At 36.4% G+C, this 20,533-nt stretch overlaps 1 protein-coding gene across 18 annotated transcripts in view; it reads left to right on the plus strand.

The window, feature by feature from the left end:
* The window catches only part of PTBP3 (polypyrimidine tract binding protein 3), a 43,974-nt gene that overhangs the window by 13,567 nt on the left and 9,874 nt on the right, over positions 1-20,533 (plus strand). For 15 of the 18 annotated variants that reach the window (XM_064402733.1, XM_064402725.1, XM_064402735.1 and 12 more), the window contains 9 exons: positions 1,460-1,531; positions 4,177-4,340; positions 5,196-5,342; positions 8,262-8,426; positions 11,943-12,053; positions 14,164-14,338; positions 17,040-17,117; positions 17,767-17,897; positions 20,429-20,462. In XM_064402733.1, coding sequence (XP_064258803.1) covers positions 1,507-1,531; positions 4,177-4,340; positions 5,196-5,342; positions 8,262-8,426; positions 11,943-12,053; positions 14,164-14,338; positions 17,040-17,117; positions 17,767-17,897; positions 20,429-20,462 — 1,030 coding nt within the window. In that variant the 5' untranslated portion in view covers positions 1,460-1,506. The remainder of the gene's footprint in view (positions 1-1,459; positions 1,532-4,176; positions 4,341-5,195; positions 5,343-8,261; positions 8,427-11,942; positions 12,054-14,163; positions 14,339-17,039; positions 17,118-17,766; positions 17,898-20,428; positions 20,463-20,533) is intronic. The other 3 variants (XM_064402740.1, XM_064402741.1, XM_064402742.1) reach the window with 3 other exon arrangements.

A 20,533-nucleotide genomic window follows, 5' to 3' on the forward strand; every position in this document is an offset into this window, starting at 1 on the left:
CAGGATTTATATTTTTTAGTTCTCTTAATGTAAAAATGATTTTTGCTGTTTGTCACAATTATATGTTGTACTTAAATATACTGTTAAGATGTAGTTTCCTGGTTAAAAATAAGTCTCTGCTGTTGCTGGAGAGGAATGAACACACTCATGTTTTCTTCCATCCACACTAACACCTGTGCTCCTTCATGAGCAGCTAAATTTGGCTAAAAAGGTTTTTAAGCACCCTAGCCTAGTCACAGTCTTCTGTTGTGAATGACTTTCCCACACTAGGGAAGGAGCAGGAACGCATGATTAACAAGGATGAGGAGAACCAAATTGCTCCTTTTAGCACGGACCCCATATAAGCCAGTACTCTGAGCAGTGTTTTTGCAGCCAATGCAAGCCAACGTGATGGCTTATCCTTACCCGTTTCTTTGCAGGGGTAAGGATAAGCCATCCTGCCACTTCTCGATGTTTCTTTCAGCTGAATAACTAGCCTAGAATGCTGGTAGCCTGGAGAATTGATTAATCTCATAGGAAAACTCTTGGGCACTGGACTTGATGCAAGATAAATAGTTCATGGTCATGGAGGAATATTGGACCGGGGCAATGGGAAGTTGTCTTTCCACCAAAGTGATGAGAAGCTGTTTAGATCAACTTATTCCATCATGTAGAATCACTCCCTTGGTCTCTATTTTTCATTAAAATTCTTTTATGGAAGAGAGTGGTGAAAGTTTCAGGAAATGTAACTGCCTTTCAGAGGTGTTTTCTTTGTTCAAGATGTACCTTGTTTCTTGTTGGTGTTTTGAAGCTGATCCTTGGCTGGGATATTACAGCAGTCTTATTGAGTAAACAGACATAACTGGAGCTAGATGCTGGTTTTTGAATGACAGACCTGTGGTAACTACTTTTCTGTCAGTAGTTAGAACCTCAAATTGTTAACATTCTTAAAGCAAATACTTTGATCTTTGTCCTAAGAATTTGATGGTAAGTCATATGTATTTAAAAAAAATGTACTGAAACCAGATTTTTTTTTAAATGTGCCATGGGTTTGTTTAAATATATCTCAAATTAGTTTTGCTCAAGGTCCCCTGTGTCCTGTTGCAAATGCAGACTTTACCTAGGTGGCTGTGCATTTGTGGAAGTAATGTTGTATTGCAGACACAAAGCCTGCAACCAGCTCATTTCTTTTCTTAAGCATTTGTTATTCTTGGTATTTTAAAAAGTGAACTGTAGTGAGATAGATTTAAATATGAACTTTAAATATGATTTAAATATGAATTTACTGATTTATTGAGACATGGGAAAAAGTTATGTTGTTGACATTTTTTCCCTGAAAAATAAGTTCCTAGCAGTTGTGGGTATTGTGTATAGAAAGGGGGTGTTCTTGGGAAGAATAAGTAAAGGGAGTTGTTGCACTTTTACATTGAGCTTTCTCTGTAACAGCTTTTACTAGTAATCTTGTCTTTTATTTCTTTAGTGTGGTCCTGACAAGCTGCCTCCAGCGTCAGTAATAGACCTTCTACCATGAGCAATTCTACTTCAGTTACAGGTATACATTAAAAAAAAAAAACCCTCAAAGTTCTTCAACTGTTCTCTCTCTGTGTTGGTTTTTTTTTCCTTTGTTGTTTTGTGTGTGTGTGTGTGTTGAGGAAGATGCAGTAAGAGTATATGTTTGTTTACTTGTAGTTTTAGATCAGACAGGAAGTTGAAAGTGAGAGAAAGCTGTTACTACTTTTGTTAATATTACTTCCAGCATTAGGTGTACATGGAGTGTTAATGACCAATGGTTGCATGAAGTAACTGTATGTCAAATAAATTATCTAAATCATGACATAGACAATTGCCTGTCAACAGTGGTTTCCAAATAGTTTATTTTATATCAGGGGAAAGGACAGAGCAGATCACCTTTTGGTAAGTGTCTAAGACTTGCTATATTTTCAGTGGGGAAGAAGGAGGAGTCTGAGAAGCTAACTTGAAGATTTTCTCTTTGATTTCTTTGACTTGCACATGTCAGGTTGTTTATACTTCTGCTGATCAATTCAATGTGATGTCCAAATGTTTCTGCTTGGCTTGAAATAGCATTAGCTTATAGCTCAGCAATGTAATAGCTGAAGTATATATTATTAATTAACAGTGCAATGACTGATCCTTTACAGTGGTATCCAAGATATCTAAATGATATAGAGGTTTTTGGGGTATAGTAGTAGGCATTCTCATTAATAATCATATAAATCTAAAATTAAATATGGTCACTCTTGAAATGCATCTTTTTACCCAATACAGCTGCACCAGCTGCAGGACTTGTTTTTTATTGTTATGTTTGGGGTTTTGGGGCTTTTTTGGTCTGGTGGGTCACATATCTAAAATGTGTACCTCTCTACCTCAGGTTACTTAGGGAATACATTTGTACCAGTCATGAATTGTGATTGTAATGAACTTCCCTTTGTACATCAGGAACCAATTTTCATAAGCCTTTTCATAAGGCTTCTTTTGGTCTGTCTGAAAGCATTTTTTACTTTCACTCAATTGAGAGTACAATTCAGAAAGGTGATCACCTTTGGCATGCTTTAAAGAAATGTTGAATCAATTTGGAAATTTAGATGTTGGAAGATACAGATGGTTATCACTGCATCAAAATTAGTATCGAACCACAGCTGGAGAAAGAAGCATGGTTAAAAAAACTATGAGGTTTTATATTTAAGATGTGCTAGCTTTAATTGCCAATTTGGTAACTTAGCTAAAGTTTCACAAACAAAGAAGCACTGCAACAGTTTGCCACCTAGCTCCATTTTGTCACTTCTGACAGTGTGTCAGAACCCAGAAGATACAGCTTCTGCAAGTCTGTCTTATATAAAACTAAAAGCAAAATTCATACTAGGCTTCATTTCCTGCTTCCTTTGGTCCAGCATTCCTTGACTTAGTATTAAGTCAGGGACATTTTGTCCATTTAGAACCTGAAAAGTAACAAAATAGGTTGTTAGAGTTTACTAGTAATATGTCCTGTCATGTCTTGGTACCAATATGTGTTTAAAATGGTCATGTTTGTCATAAAGTTCACATTTTTCAGAATGCATACAGAGCACATGAAGCCATTTAAAACTTCTTGATGGAAAAATCAATGCATAACAGACTTTTCGGTTTTGCAGGTGGGAGAATTGTTAAGTGTGGTATGGTTGGGGCTTTGATCATCCAACTTGAAATTTTACAGGCTTTCAGTAATAAAAAGACCCTCTGTAAACATCCTTATGCAGAATGACTTGTGTGAACCAGTTCTCAGCCTTAGACTGTATGCAAAACCTACAGCAAAATCTGAAATTTCTCATATAGCTCACACAGAAACTTCTTCCCAATCTTTTGTGTTTCTCCTTGGAAGGCTAAATGTAACAGATTAGATATTAAGACTATCTCTCTTGCCTCCATTGGAACTGCTTCTAGAACAATATGCTTGTTCCAGATATGGTGTACTGCTTTAAAGTGCTCTCAAGGATACTGAGTAAAGTTCCTGAAATGCAGTCATTGGTCACTTACTAATCCAGATCAGTCCCTTACAGGATCCAAACAGGCATATGTTCAAAAAGCCAGACTTCTGACAGTATGTCAAAGGTGAAGATGTAAGAGTTTGTATGGATTTCATGCTATCCTTTTCAAAGACTTTTTAAAACTTAAAATAATTTGGAAGAGCAAATTTCTTTAAAAAAGTAAAAACAAATCCAAAACCTCGAGTTAGCCATTCAGTCACAGAAATATAAGTTGTTGATAAAAGGAAGATTAATATATTACCTCCCAACTGGGACTTTCCCCTCTTTTGTGCAACTAACATTTTGTAAATATGTTATGTAGGCATTTGGGGAGAAGTTACTGACCTCCCATTAAAAAAAGCCCAATGGCTTTTTTTAGTTTGCTAAAAAACTAAACAGCAAACTAAAACCAAATCTTCAGAAAATAAACAAGTCCAAAGCAAAGCCAAACATACCCCACCCTGCTGTTGCTATCAAGATTTGAAATAGCTGATGATATCATCTTACACTGTCCCTTTGTAAGATATGAAATATCTTTTCTTAGGGCTTGGAGAACTAATACCTAAGTCAATGTCAGTGCTGAGGCAGCAGTTTCTCTCCTTTAGGTTTTGATATGTACACTGTGCAATGGGTTTGTCTTGTTTACTTTTCTGTCTTCCTCCCTAAAATATTTTAGGTAATGAGAAGAAAAAAACTAAAGGGAAAAGATCACCATGTTCCCCTTCACGTGTCCTTCATATTCGTCAAATTACAGATGGTGTTACTGGAGCTGAAGTTGTTTCATTAGGTCTCCCTTTTGGCAAAGTAACCAATATCTTGATGCTAAGAGGAAAAGGTCAGGTATGTGCTTTTCAATGTTTCAATAACAAGAGCAAGACTGAAGATGTGGGTCATGTTATGATAATTTTGGTCTTGACCTTGGGTGAAATGATTGCAACAATGTCTAAATATTTCATTGATAGCAGAAGATTTTCACATTTTTAAATGTGAAAGGATGTTTTGAAATTTATTTTAAGTTTTTAATATGCTTTTGGATTACATAATGAACTAGAAATTTGTAAATAATACTGTTAAACATTATATCTACCTTATGTGAGATCATATAGATGATGAAGAACTGCATTGTCACTGTTGATGACATATGTCTTCAAAGAGCCTGCCTGCTTAAGTTAGTAACATGCATGTAATTTTTTAATCCTGTTAGATGTGGCAGAGTAGTTTGTATCATGAAGAAGCACAGAAATCCTAAAAATAATAAACATTCATTAAAAAAATTGTCTGGAGCACTGAGCTAGATTAATACAATGCATAAGCTAATAAATGTTTAATGTTCTATTCCAGCTTTTTCATTCACTATACATATCAGCTACCTAAGTAATAGTGCTTGATTTCAGCAACTTAACAAATTGCTTAGTAGTGTAGTACTTCTAGCAGTATTGCTTCCCATATGTCATACTCATTCTACTTATTCTTAAATGACGTAATGTACTTACAATATAAAACTCTAAGAAAGCCCACAAATTGAATAAAACATCCCCATAAATATGCACACACAAATGCATTCTAATGCTGAGTAAATCAGTACTGTACTTTCACATAATCTTTCTCTAGTGAGAGTGGAATTGGGAAAAAGTTGTGCTTTTTTCTCTCTTGTAAACAAAAACAACATTGAAATCAGCTATGTATTGGTTGCAGGCATTTTTGGAAATGGCTTCCCTAGATGCTGCTGTTTCTATGGTGAATTACTACACTTTTGCTACACCCCTCCTCCATAATCAGCCAGTTTATATTCAATATTCCAATTATAAGGAACTTAGGACTGACAATCAACATAATCAGGCTGTAAGTACAATATTTCTATTTAATAGGATATAACTGCACGAGTTGTGAATGCATGTGTTAATACAGAAAGTATTAAGGTGTTTTCTGCTTCTCACGTTGCCCAGCTAGTGGTAGTGCACAAGAAGATGGAAAGGGTCTCAGCTAGGACAGTTGATCCCAACTGACCCAGGGGATGTCCCACACTATATAGTGCTGGGCTCAGCATTGAAAGCTGAGGGAAGGACAAGGAAAGAGGGATGTTCAGAGTTGTGGCCTTTTTCTTTCCAAGTAATTATTACACTAAATGAAGTTCCTCCTTTCTTGGAAATGTTTAAACACCTCTCTGCCAATGGGGGAGGTGTTTAAACACTGTGTTTTGCCTTACTTGCACATGCAGCTATTGCTTTGCCTATTCACCTTATGTCTGTAAATGAACCCATGAGTTTTCTCACTTCTACGCTTCCAATTCCCTCTCCTGTTGTGCTAAGGGAAAGTGACTGAGCAGTTGTGTGGCACTTTGCTGCATACCAGGGTTAAACCACAACACTAGTAAATAGACAGGCTACTCTTCACTATACCAGTAGACAAATTCTGATATATATAATTTCAGTAACTTCTTACAGAGAGAGTCTTTTCAAAATCTGTAAAATTATTGTGAAGGAGCTCAAGTTCAAAAGTAGTTCACCATAATGACCATGAAATCAAGTGAAGGTGGCAGGAGGACTGCTTGTATGAACAAGGAGCTCCTGATTGGGCTTAAACATAAAAGAGAGGCATAGGACAGTTGGAATCATAAACAGATGTCTCAGGAAGATTATAGAGCATTATCTAAACATACAGGGATATGATTAGGGAAGTCAAAGGCTACATGGAGTTGTCTCTGATGAGAGATGTGAAAAGCAGCACATTTGTTTCCTTGAGGTATATCAGCAGTAGAAATAAGTTTTCTTTTTCTAAAAAATACATAGGCCTGCTGCTGAATGGGGCAGGGACAGAGGAGATGGAAAAGGCTGAATTACTGAGAGCCTTCTTGGCAGCCTGTGGTGGTTAAGACTTGCACTTGAGAAGAGTGAAAAAGTCTTGATGAAGGAAGTAGAGAAAAATAACATTAGAGAACATTTAAATTAATTTGATAAACAAAAAATCTATGGCCCTAGTGAGATACATTTTTGAATGCTGAAGGAGCAGATTGGTGTCATAGCACTGCCAGTATACAATCTTGAAAATGTCGTGGCAGCTGGAGAAAGTTACTGAGGACTAGAAAAAAGAAAATCCTTCCATGTCCTATCTTAGGATAGCAAAGAAGATGGAAAGAAAGATCTGGGGAACCACTGCTTGATCAGCCTTACTTTGGTTCCTGGGTAAGGAATGGAGCAACTCATTCTGGAAACTATCTCCAGACATTCTAAGGAGAAGAAAGTGGTTAGTCACAGTGAAGCATAGTTTTTAAAAGGACTTTATGCTAACCAATTTGATGGCCTTTTATGGTGAGATGATCGGATTGATGGACAAGATAAGGGGTGATTGTTCATCTTGACTTTGCCAAGACTTTTGGTTTTGTTTCTAATAGCATCTGAATAGATGAACTGATTTATGCAGTCTAGTTAAGTGAACTGTGAAGTGATTTGAAAGGCTGAAATGGTTGTGACCAATGATATAAAGCTGGGGTCCAGTCACTGGCAGAGTACCCTAGGGGTTAATACTGGATTTTAGATTCCTGGATGAATTTCAATTGACCTCCCATTTAGATACATAAGTTGTATGCTTTGATGGATATATCATGATTTGTTTTTTCTCTGTAAGAATGTTGACAGTAGTGATTTAGGTATAAATCATTCATCTGTACTGGTGCAAAAGTCACACAAGTCTTGCAAGCTTGTCGGTCTGGTAAATATTATTTGTCTCTTTCCTCATCTAAGATTGCTGTATTGGTTTGTTATCTGCAAAACCAAACAAATGACAAGATTTTTGTTTTTAAGGATGTAGTTTGCGTAAGAGTCTCAGGAAAACTATATGTATGTTTGCAAATAAGACTGCTTGGGTCTCTTCCTGAGTATTCAACTTGGTACATGGCATTTGATTTCTTCTATAACAGCATTGTCTGCTTTTGAAAATAAGCTGTTTGGCACTTACATTTGAGTTATATCTAAATTTTAAAGAGACCCTAGTAGAGCAGCTGAATACTGTTACTGTCCCGGTCTCTAGGCTGAGCCCTGAAGTAAACATTATTTTGCAGGGTTGTATTTTTCTGAAACTAGGTAACATGTACCATATGCCCTGTTAAATCTGTCTTCCAAAGAAATAGTGTAGCTGAGGCATGACTTTAAGTCATAAAACTGCATCTGAAAAGGAACATCTCTCTACTCACAGGAAGTATGAAGATCTCTTTGAGAAAAACAAGTGAAGAGACTTCTGTAATCACAGAAGTTTAATTTGAGGAGTGAGATTTGAACCTATTGAAACTTTTTTTGTGGTTGATGGCTTTGCTCTGAAAGAAGAGTAGGGTGTGGAGGTTTAAGCTTATTCCAACCAAATCTCAGTTCCTGAAGAGAATTAAATCCTAGTAATGCAGAGCAGATAGTTTTTGGTATGCTGACTGGTTGTTTGTTCATCACAATATTACAGTATTGTCATCTATAATATTGCTGGAAAAATGTCTAGAATGACAATAGCCTACTGAATCAAAGAAAAATAGCTACAAAGTAGTAGCAGTTTAACAAAAAATAGTTGTAATTCTGTGAATTACACTGACTAGTTGTAAGGGAGGAGCATGGAGAGTAAGAGTTATGATTTATTAATGTGGGATTTGAATCAATAGTATGAAGGAAATATGGTTTTATGAAGTTATTTTTTATGTCCTTTTCATTTAGGAGAACTTTGTTTCATTATGAATAATTTGAATGTAAAATAACTGCACTCTCTGCTATGACTTAATTTCAGAGACCCCAACCTGCACCACAATGTGTGAATGCTGTGCAGCATGGAAACCTGGGTATTACAAGTGCTCTTGCTGCTGAAGGTGGGGTCCTTCCAAGTAATGGTTCTGTTCTTCGAATCGTTGTTGAAAATGTTTTTTGCCCTGTCACTTTAGACATACTGTATCAGGTAATGAGGACTGCTTAAAAAAAGTCACAATCTGCTCCAATGTTGCTACTGTAAATCCATTTTTTTTTTTTTTAATACCTGTGGTTCCTGAATCTTCTGAATGAGGACTGTCTCTTTAAAATAATTTCCTAAATTCAGGGATCTAGGTTTGAAATAGTTGTACATAAATGAAATTCAAGTAAACAGGGCTTCGGTACTCAGATTTTCATGTTGTTTCATTTAGTTCCTTGCTGTGGAGGCAGCAACAAATTTGAATTGTTAATTTTACTTTCATGATGAGCTAGTGAAATACTGAATGCTATGAACTTGTGAATCCATATTTTAGCACTCTTTCTGCTGAGTAACGTTGGTAGTTTGCTTGATATTTACGGTTTTATGTTCACTTTTATACCTCAGTGCAAATGATGTAATATTCAAATTGCTTGTTCAAATCAAATGTTTTGGATTGTTCATCTTCGGAATGGCATTTGACTACCTCTGTCAGCATAGAATAATGGTAGGCTGTAATTATGAAAGACATTACTATAACTTCTGGTAGGTGTTTGGACTATGCTGTTGAAAGCTCTAAGTTAAAAAATAGTAATTTTAAGACCACTTCTTTGCTTCCAAAAGATTTGTTGATACTTCACAAATATTGGAAAGTTTTTCATTCTTGAAACTTTTGTAATTAGTAGTAATTTATGCAGTAAAAACCACGCCCCACATATGAGTTTCTTAAATAATACAAATTAGAATAACTGGGATGATTTTGTAGGAACCTGCAATCTTGGAAGATTCTTTTCCTGCTCTGCTGAGATCTCAAACCATAGTTGTTTTTAGCAACACTCTGTTTTAGCTCTTACCTCTTAAAATTTTCTGTTTCTCTGTATTTTCTCACCATGATACTGATTAACTAGTGTACATATTAGTTGCCACTTGGATCTAAACCTTTGTATGTGTCTTTGAGTGTTACTCACTCATTACTGAGCCTGTGAAAATACTATGTCACCTGCTTAGGATTATTACTGCATTCAGAATAACCTCAGAACAAGCTCCTGTGGTTATGGGAGCTGTGCTAGTTCTTAAAATGCAAAAGCAAAGAGGAAATTCATACTAATTTACTTTCATTTGATTTTAGTCTACTTCAGGGCAGGACAGCTATATTTTCAGTATTTGAATTGCTCTCAACTACTTTTCCAATATGTCTTGAAAATTTAGCAATATTTGAAAAGGGATCTTATTTGGAGTTCTTAATAGGGCACAGTCTCCTCTAATTAAAGCAGCACTTTGTACCCAATAGCTACAATCTAACTATTCCTTTGTGTGGTAAGGTTAATGAAAATGAGTATTTTCACTGACAAGTATAGCATCTTATGGAACACTAGTAAGCAAGCTGTCATGCCCTACTTTGTGTTGTCAGTGGAATTGCTGAGGAGGCCTCTGCCCCTTCATCTGGTGTGTATTTTGTAAGTTGTCTTACCTGGCAAAAAATTAACTTTTTAAAATCACAATTTGCCTTAAAATATTTATCATAAGAAGCTGAAAATTCAGTGTTATCTTTGCAGAAACAAAGTTGATATATACAGTGTGTTTAGGTTTAAAATCAAACAGGAAGGAGTACATTAAATTTCATTACTTTAAAAAGGTATGTTAAGTTTTCTGGATAAACATGGAAAAACATATGTTGAGAAGGTGTATTTAGGCATTTCTTAAGAGGAAGTGTTTTATGAACAGGAACTCAAAGACTGATTTTAAATTGCTGTGAAAAGGTTTTTGTTCTGTTTTATATGACTAAATGATGACTTCAGCATAAATATCTTGTTTCTGAGAGATGGAGAAACTGGGTCCAATGGTTGGGACATCTTGTATCACTTATTCTAGCCTAAGAGGCTGGCAAGAGATGCTTATACTTATCTAAGGCCTTTCTTTCCATTGCAGGTTTAATATTTCTCAGGGGTTTCTGCTTTCCTGACTTTGCATTGATTCTAACAGTTTGTTTGAAAACTAATCATATTTCTCAAACTTACCTTTCCTCTTTGACTGGACATTTTTTTCCTCCACTTGCATGACACATCCTGGCTTTACTTTTGTCTTTGGTCTTTGTGGCATAGCTTTTGTTTAAACGCCTTCATGTAATGTACACTCTCATTTGGAATGTGTATATATTTAAATTCAGCCTTTGAAAGTATTTCTGCAATGCTTAGGTTTGCAATAAATCAAATACCATTTGATTATAAAGTATAGGGGTAGATTCAAATCTAGGTCTTTGTCTTCCCTCTTTCCTCGCTGTTTTCTAGTTTAGGCAGTGGGTCTTAATAAGCACATAAATTATTTAAGTTGTATTTTATTCAATAGATTTGTGGAATTTATCTAATGTACATAACATAAAGGTGGATGCCTTGAAATGTAGTTTGCAGTTTTCATCTCAACTGAGTTCCAGTAACAAGGAATAATATTTATAGAAATAGACAGATCCATCAGGTTAACAGGTGGCTCTGTTGTGTACTTGAATAAATTTTGGCGTTTTTGACCATGGGATAATCTATTCAACACCTGTTCCACTGACACCTGATGTGATGTACCTTTCTCAGAAGGGAAAAAGGGTCCTAGTGTAGGAAGTAGTGGGGCTTGTTGACAGCATTAAACTAGCTTGGAACAGGGAAGGTTAATGTGTATAAGCTAGAGAACAAGAGGCTGCAGAGCAGCACTGTGGAAAGGGACCTGCACATCCTGGTCAATGGCAAGTTGAATATGAATCAGCAGTGTACAAAGTCTAGAGGGGAAGCCTTATGGGGAGTGGCTGAGGGCACTAGGTCTGTTCAGCCTGGAGGAGATTGAGGGAAAACCTCCTTGCAGTTACAGCTTCCTCAGAGGGGAGGAGCAGGTACTGATCTCTTCAGTGTTGTGGCTTCAGTGTTGTTCACCTAGTGACAGGACTTGAGGAAATGCCATGAAGCTGAGTTGGGGAATGTTTAAGTTGGATTGGAAAAGGTTTTTCACCCAGAGGGTGTTGTGCTCTGGAACAGGCTCTTCAGGGAAGTGATCACAGGACCAAGCCTGACAGAGTTCCCAGAAGCCTTTGGACAATGCTCTCAGGCACATGACTGCTGTGATTCTGTGGGGTGTCCTGTGCAGAGCTGGGAACTGGACTCAGTTGATGATCCTTGTGGATCCCTTCCAACTTAATGTGTTCTGTGATTCTGTGACTTGTGAAGTCCATTTCTCAAACCTCAGCTCTGATTTGTAATTCACAATTCATCTGCAGACACTTGACAAATGCTTGTTTGGACTGTCCTTCGCTGTTTAGTTGATTGGACTAATTCTTTAAGGAAATTTTATACTTCTTTCCTGTCTTCTGTAGCTTTCCTTTAATTATTTTTTTACCTGAAACAAAATTCTGAGTTCACACAATTTTATTTTTGTTCAGCTCTCACAACAGAAATATTTTTCAGAAATTTATTTGGAATATTAAATGCTAGTTTTGAATGTGCATGAATTACTCACTGCTTCTTAAAGCCCGTGTTCTTTCCCTAACAGATTTTCTCTAAATTTGGCTTGGTCTTGAAGATAGTCATGTTCCATAAGAACAATCAGTTTCAAGCTCTGCTCCAATATGCTGATGCAGTGAATGCATATTGTGCCAAAATGGTAAGTATCATGTATTCAGCTTGATTTTGTTTGTTTGTTGGGGGGTTTTCCTTGCTAAGGGATAGAGGAAGCATTAGGAATATTTTGACTGTTAACTTTGTGAGTTTTCACCATTCTAACACTCTTGTTGCACATGAATAACTTTGACATCTCTCTTTATTTAAGAGGACAGCACTCTACCATCAACTGCAAACAAATCTATAGCATATATTCCAGGACCTGCATGAGTCTGTCAAAATGAAAATCATTGATAATATTCTGTCTTCTTGAGGCTGAACAGGCCCAGCTCCCTCTATTTTTACTTGTGAAAGAGATGCTTCAATTGCTTAATCATCTTTGTAAGTCTACACTGAACCCATTTCAAGAGCTCCATGTCTCTTTTGGGCTGAGTTGCCCACAACTGAACACAACAGTTCAAATGTGGCCTCCCCAGTGCTAAGTAGAGGGGCAGGATCACCTCCTTTCTCCTGCTGGCAATGCTCTTTATAATGCTGCCCAGGATGCCATTGGCCTTCTTGGCCACAAGGACAGATTGCTGGCACACAGGTATCTTGTGGTCCACAAAAATACACATTCTTTGTAGGGCTGCTTTCTAGTAGATCAGGCCCTAGTCTGCGTTTTGCACTTGCCTTTGCTGAATTTCAGAAGGTTCCTCTGTGCCCATCTCTCCAGGCTGCTGAGGTCCTTCTGAAGGGCTGCTCAGCCCTCCTGGCTATCAGCCACTCCTCCCAGCTTTGTGTTGTCAGTGAAGTTGCTGAGGAGGCCTCTGCCCCTTCATCCAAGTCATCTTTAATTCTCATATAAAGGGAGCAGGAGGTAATAAATAGTCAGATATGCAGAAAAGCTTTAGCAATCCTTTCATGACAGCTGTGATTCAAGTCCCAGAGTGGCAGACTGGAGACCTTTTTAGACCCATGGTCAGGTCAGAAAATGGGTGCCTCTGCTGTGGCAATGCATCACCTACAATTATACACCACTTCTGGGGGTTATTGGGCACAGGATCTGTCTGCTCTCTTGTTTCACTTGAAGTCATGCCTAGGTCTGGGACTTGTATTGGAAAAGACCCTTAAGGTTATTGAGTCCGATGATAAACCTAGTGCTGCCAAACCTAATTCTGAACCATGTCCTGAAGCACAACATCTGCACATCTTTTCAGTACCTCCAGGGACTTCACCACTTGTCTGTTCCAATGCCTGATAACCCTTTTGATGAATAAATTTTTCATAATATCCAGTCTAAACTCCTGTTGCAGAACTTGAGCCTATTTCCTCTTGTTTCATGGGAGAAGAGACTGACTCCTACCTTGCTACATCTTCCTTTCAGGCAATTGTAGAGAACAGTAAGGTCTCTCCTGAGCCTCCTTTTCCTCAGGGCAGACAAACCCAGCTCTCTCCAGCACTCCTCATGGGATATGTGCTTCAGGTCGTACATTAGAGTCCCTCATGTAAGGGTCAGTTCATGCAGTTAAAATTTCCAAATTAGTATTCCTATTACCATCCGATACTGTGTGTTGGGTGGAAGAGAAGTAAGATTAGAGACATAAGAAGTTAAGTCATGCTTAAAGCTGTGTTTTGTCCAATTGGCACAAGGTGATATAATGCTAACTAGTAGACTACACTAGAGGTTTAGGTAAGGATAGTCACAGCATAATTGTCTACTTGGTGTTTAAAAAGAGGGCTTAATACCAGAAGGTGAATTACTGTTTGGATTCAATTGCAAGGTGAAAACTTCGTAATGGTGGAGTGGTTTGAATTGGAAGCAACTTTTAAAGGTCATGCGGTCCAATCCCCTGGAGTGAGCAGGGTCACCTTCAACTAGATCAGGTTGCTCAGAGCCCTGTCCAATGGGCATCAGCCTCCTTTCAGGACAACCTGTGCCAACATTTCATCACACTCTTTGTAAAAAAATTCTTCCATATAGCTAATCCGAATCAACCCTCCCACTTTAAAATCATTACCCCTTGTCCTATGCCAACCTGCCCTACTAAAAGATCTGTCCTGATCTTTCTTATAGGCCACCTTCAAGTTCTGAAAGGCTGCAATAATAATATAAACTTATAGTGATGGCTGCCATGATGTGTTTTATCTCTGAAAATGTAATTTTTCTTCAGAGTCTGGATGGTCATTGTATCTACGCTGGCTGCTGCACTCTGCATATTGATTTCTCCAAGTTAACTAACCTAACAGTGAAGTACAACAATGACAAAAGTAGAGATTTCACTCGCACTGACCTTCCTTTTGGTGATGGCCAACGAAACGTGGAGACATCCTTACCTACTCCTTTTGGTAAGAAACCTTCACTTCTAGTGCTAAATAACCACAGAGATCATAATTTTTATGTCACATCTATGCTTTGGCTTTTGTACATTTTTGTTTGTGATGTCCAGTAAAATTCGTATGGAAAGCATGAAGTCAGTCATGGTAAATGAATATCTGAAACAATAACATAAGGAGTACTAGTGGGAAAATTTTAAAGTGTTGTAAAAAAGCTACAAAATAGTACTAAAATGCTGTGAAATTGTATCATTGGTACAGGTAATGTAGTAAATATTGCATATCAGAATTGAAGTCATCACAAATTGACACTGGCTGCCTAAAGCTGCCTGAAAATAAGTGTTTTAAGAATATTAGCTCTTATTTGTTGATATTTTAGGAAAATGGAATGCTCCAACAAACAAAACTGTAAGAAAATCCAAAATTCTGTACTTATTTCTATATGTCCATACTCATCTTTTAAAATATAAAATTTAAGACATTTTCTTAAATTTTAGAAGTCATTTTGGCATAGAGGAGACAATGTCTGCTTGAAATGACACTAGAGAAATGCTCACAACACAATTTGAGTGATTTTAGCTATTTCTCTCTCTAATGACAGCTATTAGCAATAATACACAGCTAAGAACTGGCTTAGCTGTTGAATAGGTATCTAAGTGCTGTCCAATTGATTATCACAGTAAAAAGTGTGGGAGAATAATTCCCTATTTTCCTTTGTTTTTCTGTGGCAGCTAGGATAAATACTGGGTTTGCTTTGATTTTTTTTGGGTAGTTGAGTTAGCTTAGATTAGAATAAGAAAGTGAGTTGCACTCACTACTTTCTTGATTTTTGTCTTTAGTGCTCCCCTTAAACACAGGCCTTGGATCTTTATGTAATGGACAAATGTCATAACAGTGTGGGGCAGAGGAAGATGGTGGAATTTGCCATACAGCATTACAGAAATGTGCTGTTACAAGTCTAATATAGTCTAATTAATTAGACTTGCGCTATTTGAAATGTCAGTGGAAGGGAAAAGTACAACTTGAGTAGTTTATTTCTCTACTTACTTGTAGGACAGAAATAACTATGCTTTTGGAGAATAACACATGAACACTTCTCTTCTTCCCCCTCACTCTCCCAAGCTTCTCATTGCTAGGAGCCTTGTTTTCTTTTACTGTAAGAGTAAGAAGTGCTGGAGTAGTCTGATGTATTTGTCTGTGGTACATTTTAGGGAAGCAGCTGCACATTTATTTTGAAAAACAATAAAAAATAGCTGTAGACGGGGAAAAGTGTGCTTCCTAGCCTTTCTAGTGATGACAACATACATTGTCATTGGCATGTTCTAAGAAGCTTAGTTGCAGAACATGAGGAAAAGATGTTCTAAGCCATGTGACTACCTTCACTACTTCTTATTACTAGTGGATGTAGTTTTGATGTAAATTATAAAACAAAGCTGGTAATTGTCAAAATAATATATCTGTTTTTTATTGTAGACTCTAAGTTATCTTAATATCAAAACTAAACTGTTTTCTTTTTTTCTTTAATTTTCTTCTACTTTCTGTGGAAAAGATACTGCACCATAAACAAACAGATTTTGTGCATATTTTGCATTTAAAGAGTCCTTGCATCCAGTGAGCAGAAATATCTGAATTGGCTTGCTTAGAAAGCTAGGCTGATAGCCATGAAGCAAATTAATTTAAAACAAACAAGTAAACAAAACCAAAAAAAACCCCCAAAGCATGCTAGATCTTCCTGCATTAGCTCAGTTTGACAATTTTTACATTCCTGATTTTGGTATCAGGGTGATCTGTTGTGTCTGTTGCATTTCTTTCTGTAATTCATAATAGTTACTTTTTTTGGTATTATATTATCCGTATTGATAATCATCTGTTAGTAGCTCTATTTTAGTTAGTAGTGTGGAGGTTTGTGTAGTAAAACAGACCAAGCTTGTAGAATGTTTTCTAATTATACATGCCCCATTTGAAAAAAATAAAATCTGGTGTGTCCTTACATATGAATGAATCCACAGCTCAAGCTTTTATCTAACTGCTTAGAACACAGCTTTGTGAGCTACCCTGGGTAGCACTTGATTCCACATACTAATGTGGAAATCACTGGGCTATCTTTGATAATGGTTAATGCTTGTGATTTCCAGGGGAACTATAAAAAACACTGGTTATTATGAAGTTACACAAACTGGGAAAGTACATCTCCTTAAAAAGCAGAATATATATGCTTTATGGATTTCAGCAGCTAGTAAAATTCAGAACTTCAGATTTGTTGTAGAAGTTTGTATTGTTTAGCTTATACTGATCTTAGTATTCAGGAGTTTATCTCATCATTGCAAAACATCTTTGACTGTATTTACTTGCAGAAAATTTGTAGTATGTCCATTGTGTGAATAGAAACCATTGAACACAGGCTTTAATGGGTACTAGTCTCTGCTGTGCTTTCTGATTCAAACTTCTCTACTTTACATTTTGCCCAGACTTCATTTTAGAGAGGAATGTTGAGGCTGATCAGAATATTTGCCTTCAAAAGTGGCTATGTTGTCTTTGTACAACACAGAATCTTGGATTTCAATGAGAGTTTTAACCCAAAAAGTTTTATTAACATCTGGAATCACATATAAAGTCAAAATAGCAATACTGGTGCTGATTCTGATTGCTGAAATCTCTTCTGTTTTCTAAAACTTTTAAAATCTGCTTTAAAAAATATGTCTGTTCTCTCTAGCCACCCAACATACCATATTTCCATCATATATAGGGCCTCCTGGGTTTGCCCCAGCCTTGGGCTTTCCTCAGGGAGCAGGTAAGTTTGTTTTCTAAAAACGTGGTGTTTCTAGTTATGGCTAGTGGCTCATATGAATACATCCGTACTGAGCCATTTGTTTTAAAATATAGCAATTAGAACACATTATTAAGTTGAGTAATTTTAACTCTTTTTCATATATGTACTCAATAAAATAAGTTTCTGTAATAAAATCCTGATGTAGTTGATCATTCAATAAGCAAAGAACCTAAATGTCATGATAAAGATTACCTGTAAGAGAAGGAATTAAGCATTTATTTTTTTCTCAGAATCATAAAACTGCTATAACATTCAAAGCAAATTGAGGGAAGTCTCTGCTTTTCTGACCATCAAGTGAGAAATATATAGTTTTCTAGACTGTGATCTTTTCCTTTCTAGCACAGGATAAACTTGTGTGCTGAATTATTTTTTTCCTTCTTGGGCTGCAATTTATGTCCCCGTTTGTTTGGGTCTATTTGTATAGCTGAATATTTCTTTCTTTCTCTGAAAGGGAGATGCTTCCTGCTTTATTGGTCAGATACTAGTAATAACTAAATTCCTTAAAATAGTTTTTAAATTGGATATTGATGGTTTTGCCAAATACAACCTGCTTGTGTATTCTTCCTTATCCACTTTGAGATTTCAAGTGATGCTATTTATACCTTTCCAGGTCCTTCTGTTCTGCCTGTTCCTGGAGCACTTGGTCCTCTCATGGTCACCACATCAGCAACACCTGGACACATGACTATTCCTGGTATTCCAGGAAACTCTGTTTTACTAGTCAGCAACCTCAACCCTGAAGTAAGTTTGATTGGTGGAACTGACATGTAAGTGTCACCTTGTACCAACTGCCAGAATCCTTGCAAATTGACATTAGCTGAAGGAGTAAGAGGAATTCTCTATGCTGCCAATATATAAAACAGGACACATCTATACTTGTTGTAGGTAGTTAGCAATATTGGTTTAAAAACTCCCATCAAGCTGTGAAAAGCTTCCTAACACAATTTACTTTAGGAACCCTATGTTAGCAGTGTAGCTAATAATCAGAGAGAAGTCTGTGGTCAACTGTAAAAAATGTTTGAAGGTGTAAACAACATACATATGATAATTTACTGATATCTCTGTTAGTATGACTTCTCTGTGTGCTTTCTTATCTGTAAAGAAGGCAAAGGATTTTTCCATTGTTTAAAAAACAAGGAATTAAATGGAAAAGGGGGAAACAGAAAAAGAGATAAAAGCATGCCAAATCAAGTACCTTTCTAAACGTTTATGATCTTTCTAGTTTTGCAGCTTTGAGATTGAAGAAAAAGAACACGAGTACATTATGTTATTGACATCACTCTACATATATTTTTAACAGTTATAATAAGTACCCATGTTCACTTTTCATAGTACCACACAGATGCTTTTTCATATGGCGGCAGTAAAATTACCAAGGACAACTTGGAAAGTTATTCTTGTATTGGAAATGACATAGGCCGGTCTATAATCTTCTTTATGTTATTCAAACAGAGATCAGTTCTTTAATTGAAAAGATTATACATCTTCTTAAAAAATTAAACAAGCTTTAACAGGGCCCTGATTTAAAACACAATTCTTTTTGACTATTGATAAGCAGCAATGTAAAATTCTTGTTGCACACACTCCATGCATTTCCTTAACTGTAGAACTGTTAGAAGCTGTTAGCAAAGTTGAAGTTACCTTCATATTCTGAGGTTTAAAAATCTGTTCACCAGTTCCTTTAAGTAATTGTTTTGTTTCTGTTTGCGTATTAACAGCCAAATTCACAGCAAGCATCAAAAACCCAGCTGTATGTAGGGCTGTAAGACAAGTCACTTTTTCTTTGATTTTACAATATATCAGTGAGTTTCTGATGATGGCTACAGATGTGCTTTCTGCAGCTGACTATTTTCTGAATCTGAAAGGAGCCTCCCTCTTAAAAATAAGCATATGTGAACCATAGGTCAGAGTTCTTTTTAGGACATTGATGCTTTACATAGTATGAATTATAGCTAAGAATTCATGTAGAGCTTAGTGCTATAAAGCATCATACGATATCAATATATTAAGTAATGCTCAACTTCTTATAAAAATAAGAATGTACTACAAAATTAGTTGTTGGAAATACATTTATTGGCAGTTGTGTAGCACTTGTTCTTCAGTATTGGTTGTCTGACCCCTGTCACTTCTTTTTCTCTGTATAGAAAATCTGGTTGACCTTATTTCAGTTCATATTTCTCTCCTGGTTTTGGTGTGCATTTTAACATTCCTTCATGACTGGTTTTGTCTTTCATTCTCCTCCCCCCCCTTTGATTTTTAAGTAGAAATATTTCAGTCTCATTTGAATAAGAAATTTATTTTTAAAAACAGAAGTCTCTATCCTGAATTTAAATATTTGGGCCAGAAGAATAAACTCTTAATGAATTTAGATTTTATTGATAGTAATTGTTCTCTACCACTAAATGTTGATGATAAATGGGTATGGCCTTACACTTAGGCTGCAATATCATCTGTTCTTGAATAATGTAGGTATGTTTGGTACACATTCGAGAAGTTGAGTTGAGAGGGAATAGGGCTAGAGAGTGTGAGTAAAGCTTCTGATACGCAGGTATTTTTAGAACTCATTACTGGCAAAACCTTTGTCTCAGCTGAAAAATTTTGGCTGCATTAGATTATAAATTGTCTTCTTTGGTACTTGGCACACAAGATTTTTATTGAGAGTCACTGAAGAGAAATTTACCTTTCTGTTCACCGCTTCTAATTGAATACAATTTGAATACCACTTGTTATATGCTTCCTACATAAACAGTTAAATTCTCTGTGTCTCCCTTTAGAATGTCATGGCCATATACAGGGATGGGGACAAAACTGAAGACAAAACAAACACATTTTGAAGCAACTGGGTTTATTTTTGTTGGTATTGTCTGTTGTTTACAAGATACAAAGAAGTTCTTTAATGCTTTATTTTTAATTTAACCAGTGTCTTTCATTATTTTCACAGAATGAGCAGGTAGATTAGAAAGGATAGGGTCAAATAATGCAGCTACTTAAAAAACTAATAGCTTCTGCAGCATGCAGAATGAGTCTTGAGTGATAAAAATGTATGAGCTGAAGTGTTTGCTTGTTTACATATTTTACATGTGTATAGCAAATGTATATTAACAAGAGTGCCATACACTATGATTATTGCAGGGAATGGCTTTTGGAGAGACAGGTTTATGTGTTAGTATGCAGCACCTCTTCCATTCTTTTTGTTTACCATGCACTTATAGAATAGATGTCTTCATTTGCATGGCTTTAGAAATAATGTACTCATTTTATCATTTAAACAGGCCATCACACCTTATGGACTTTTCATCCTATTTGGTAAGATATGTCAAATATACCTTGACAAGCCACAGGGCTAGCAGTTCTTTGAATTAACCAGCATGGGTCAG

This window comes from Passer domesticus, chromosome Z (assembly GCF_036417665.1).
Source record: "Passer domesticus isolate bPasDom1 chromosome Z, bPasDom1.hap1, whole genome shotgun sequence".
Lineage (NCBI taxonomy): Eukaryota > Metazoa > Chordata > Aves > Passeriformes > Passeridae > Passer > Passer domesticus.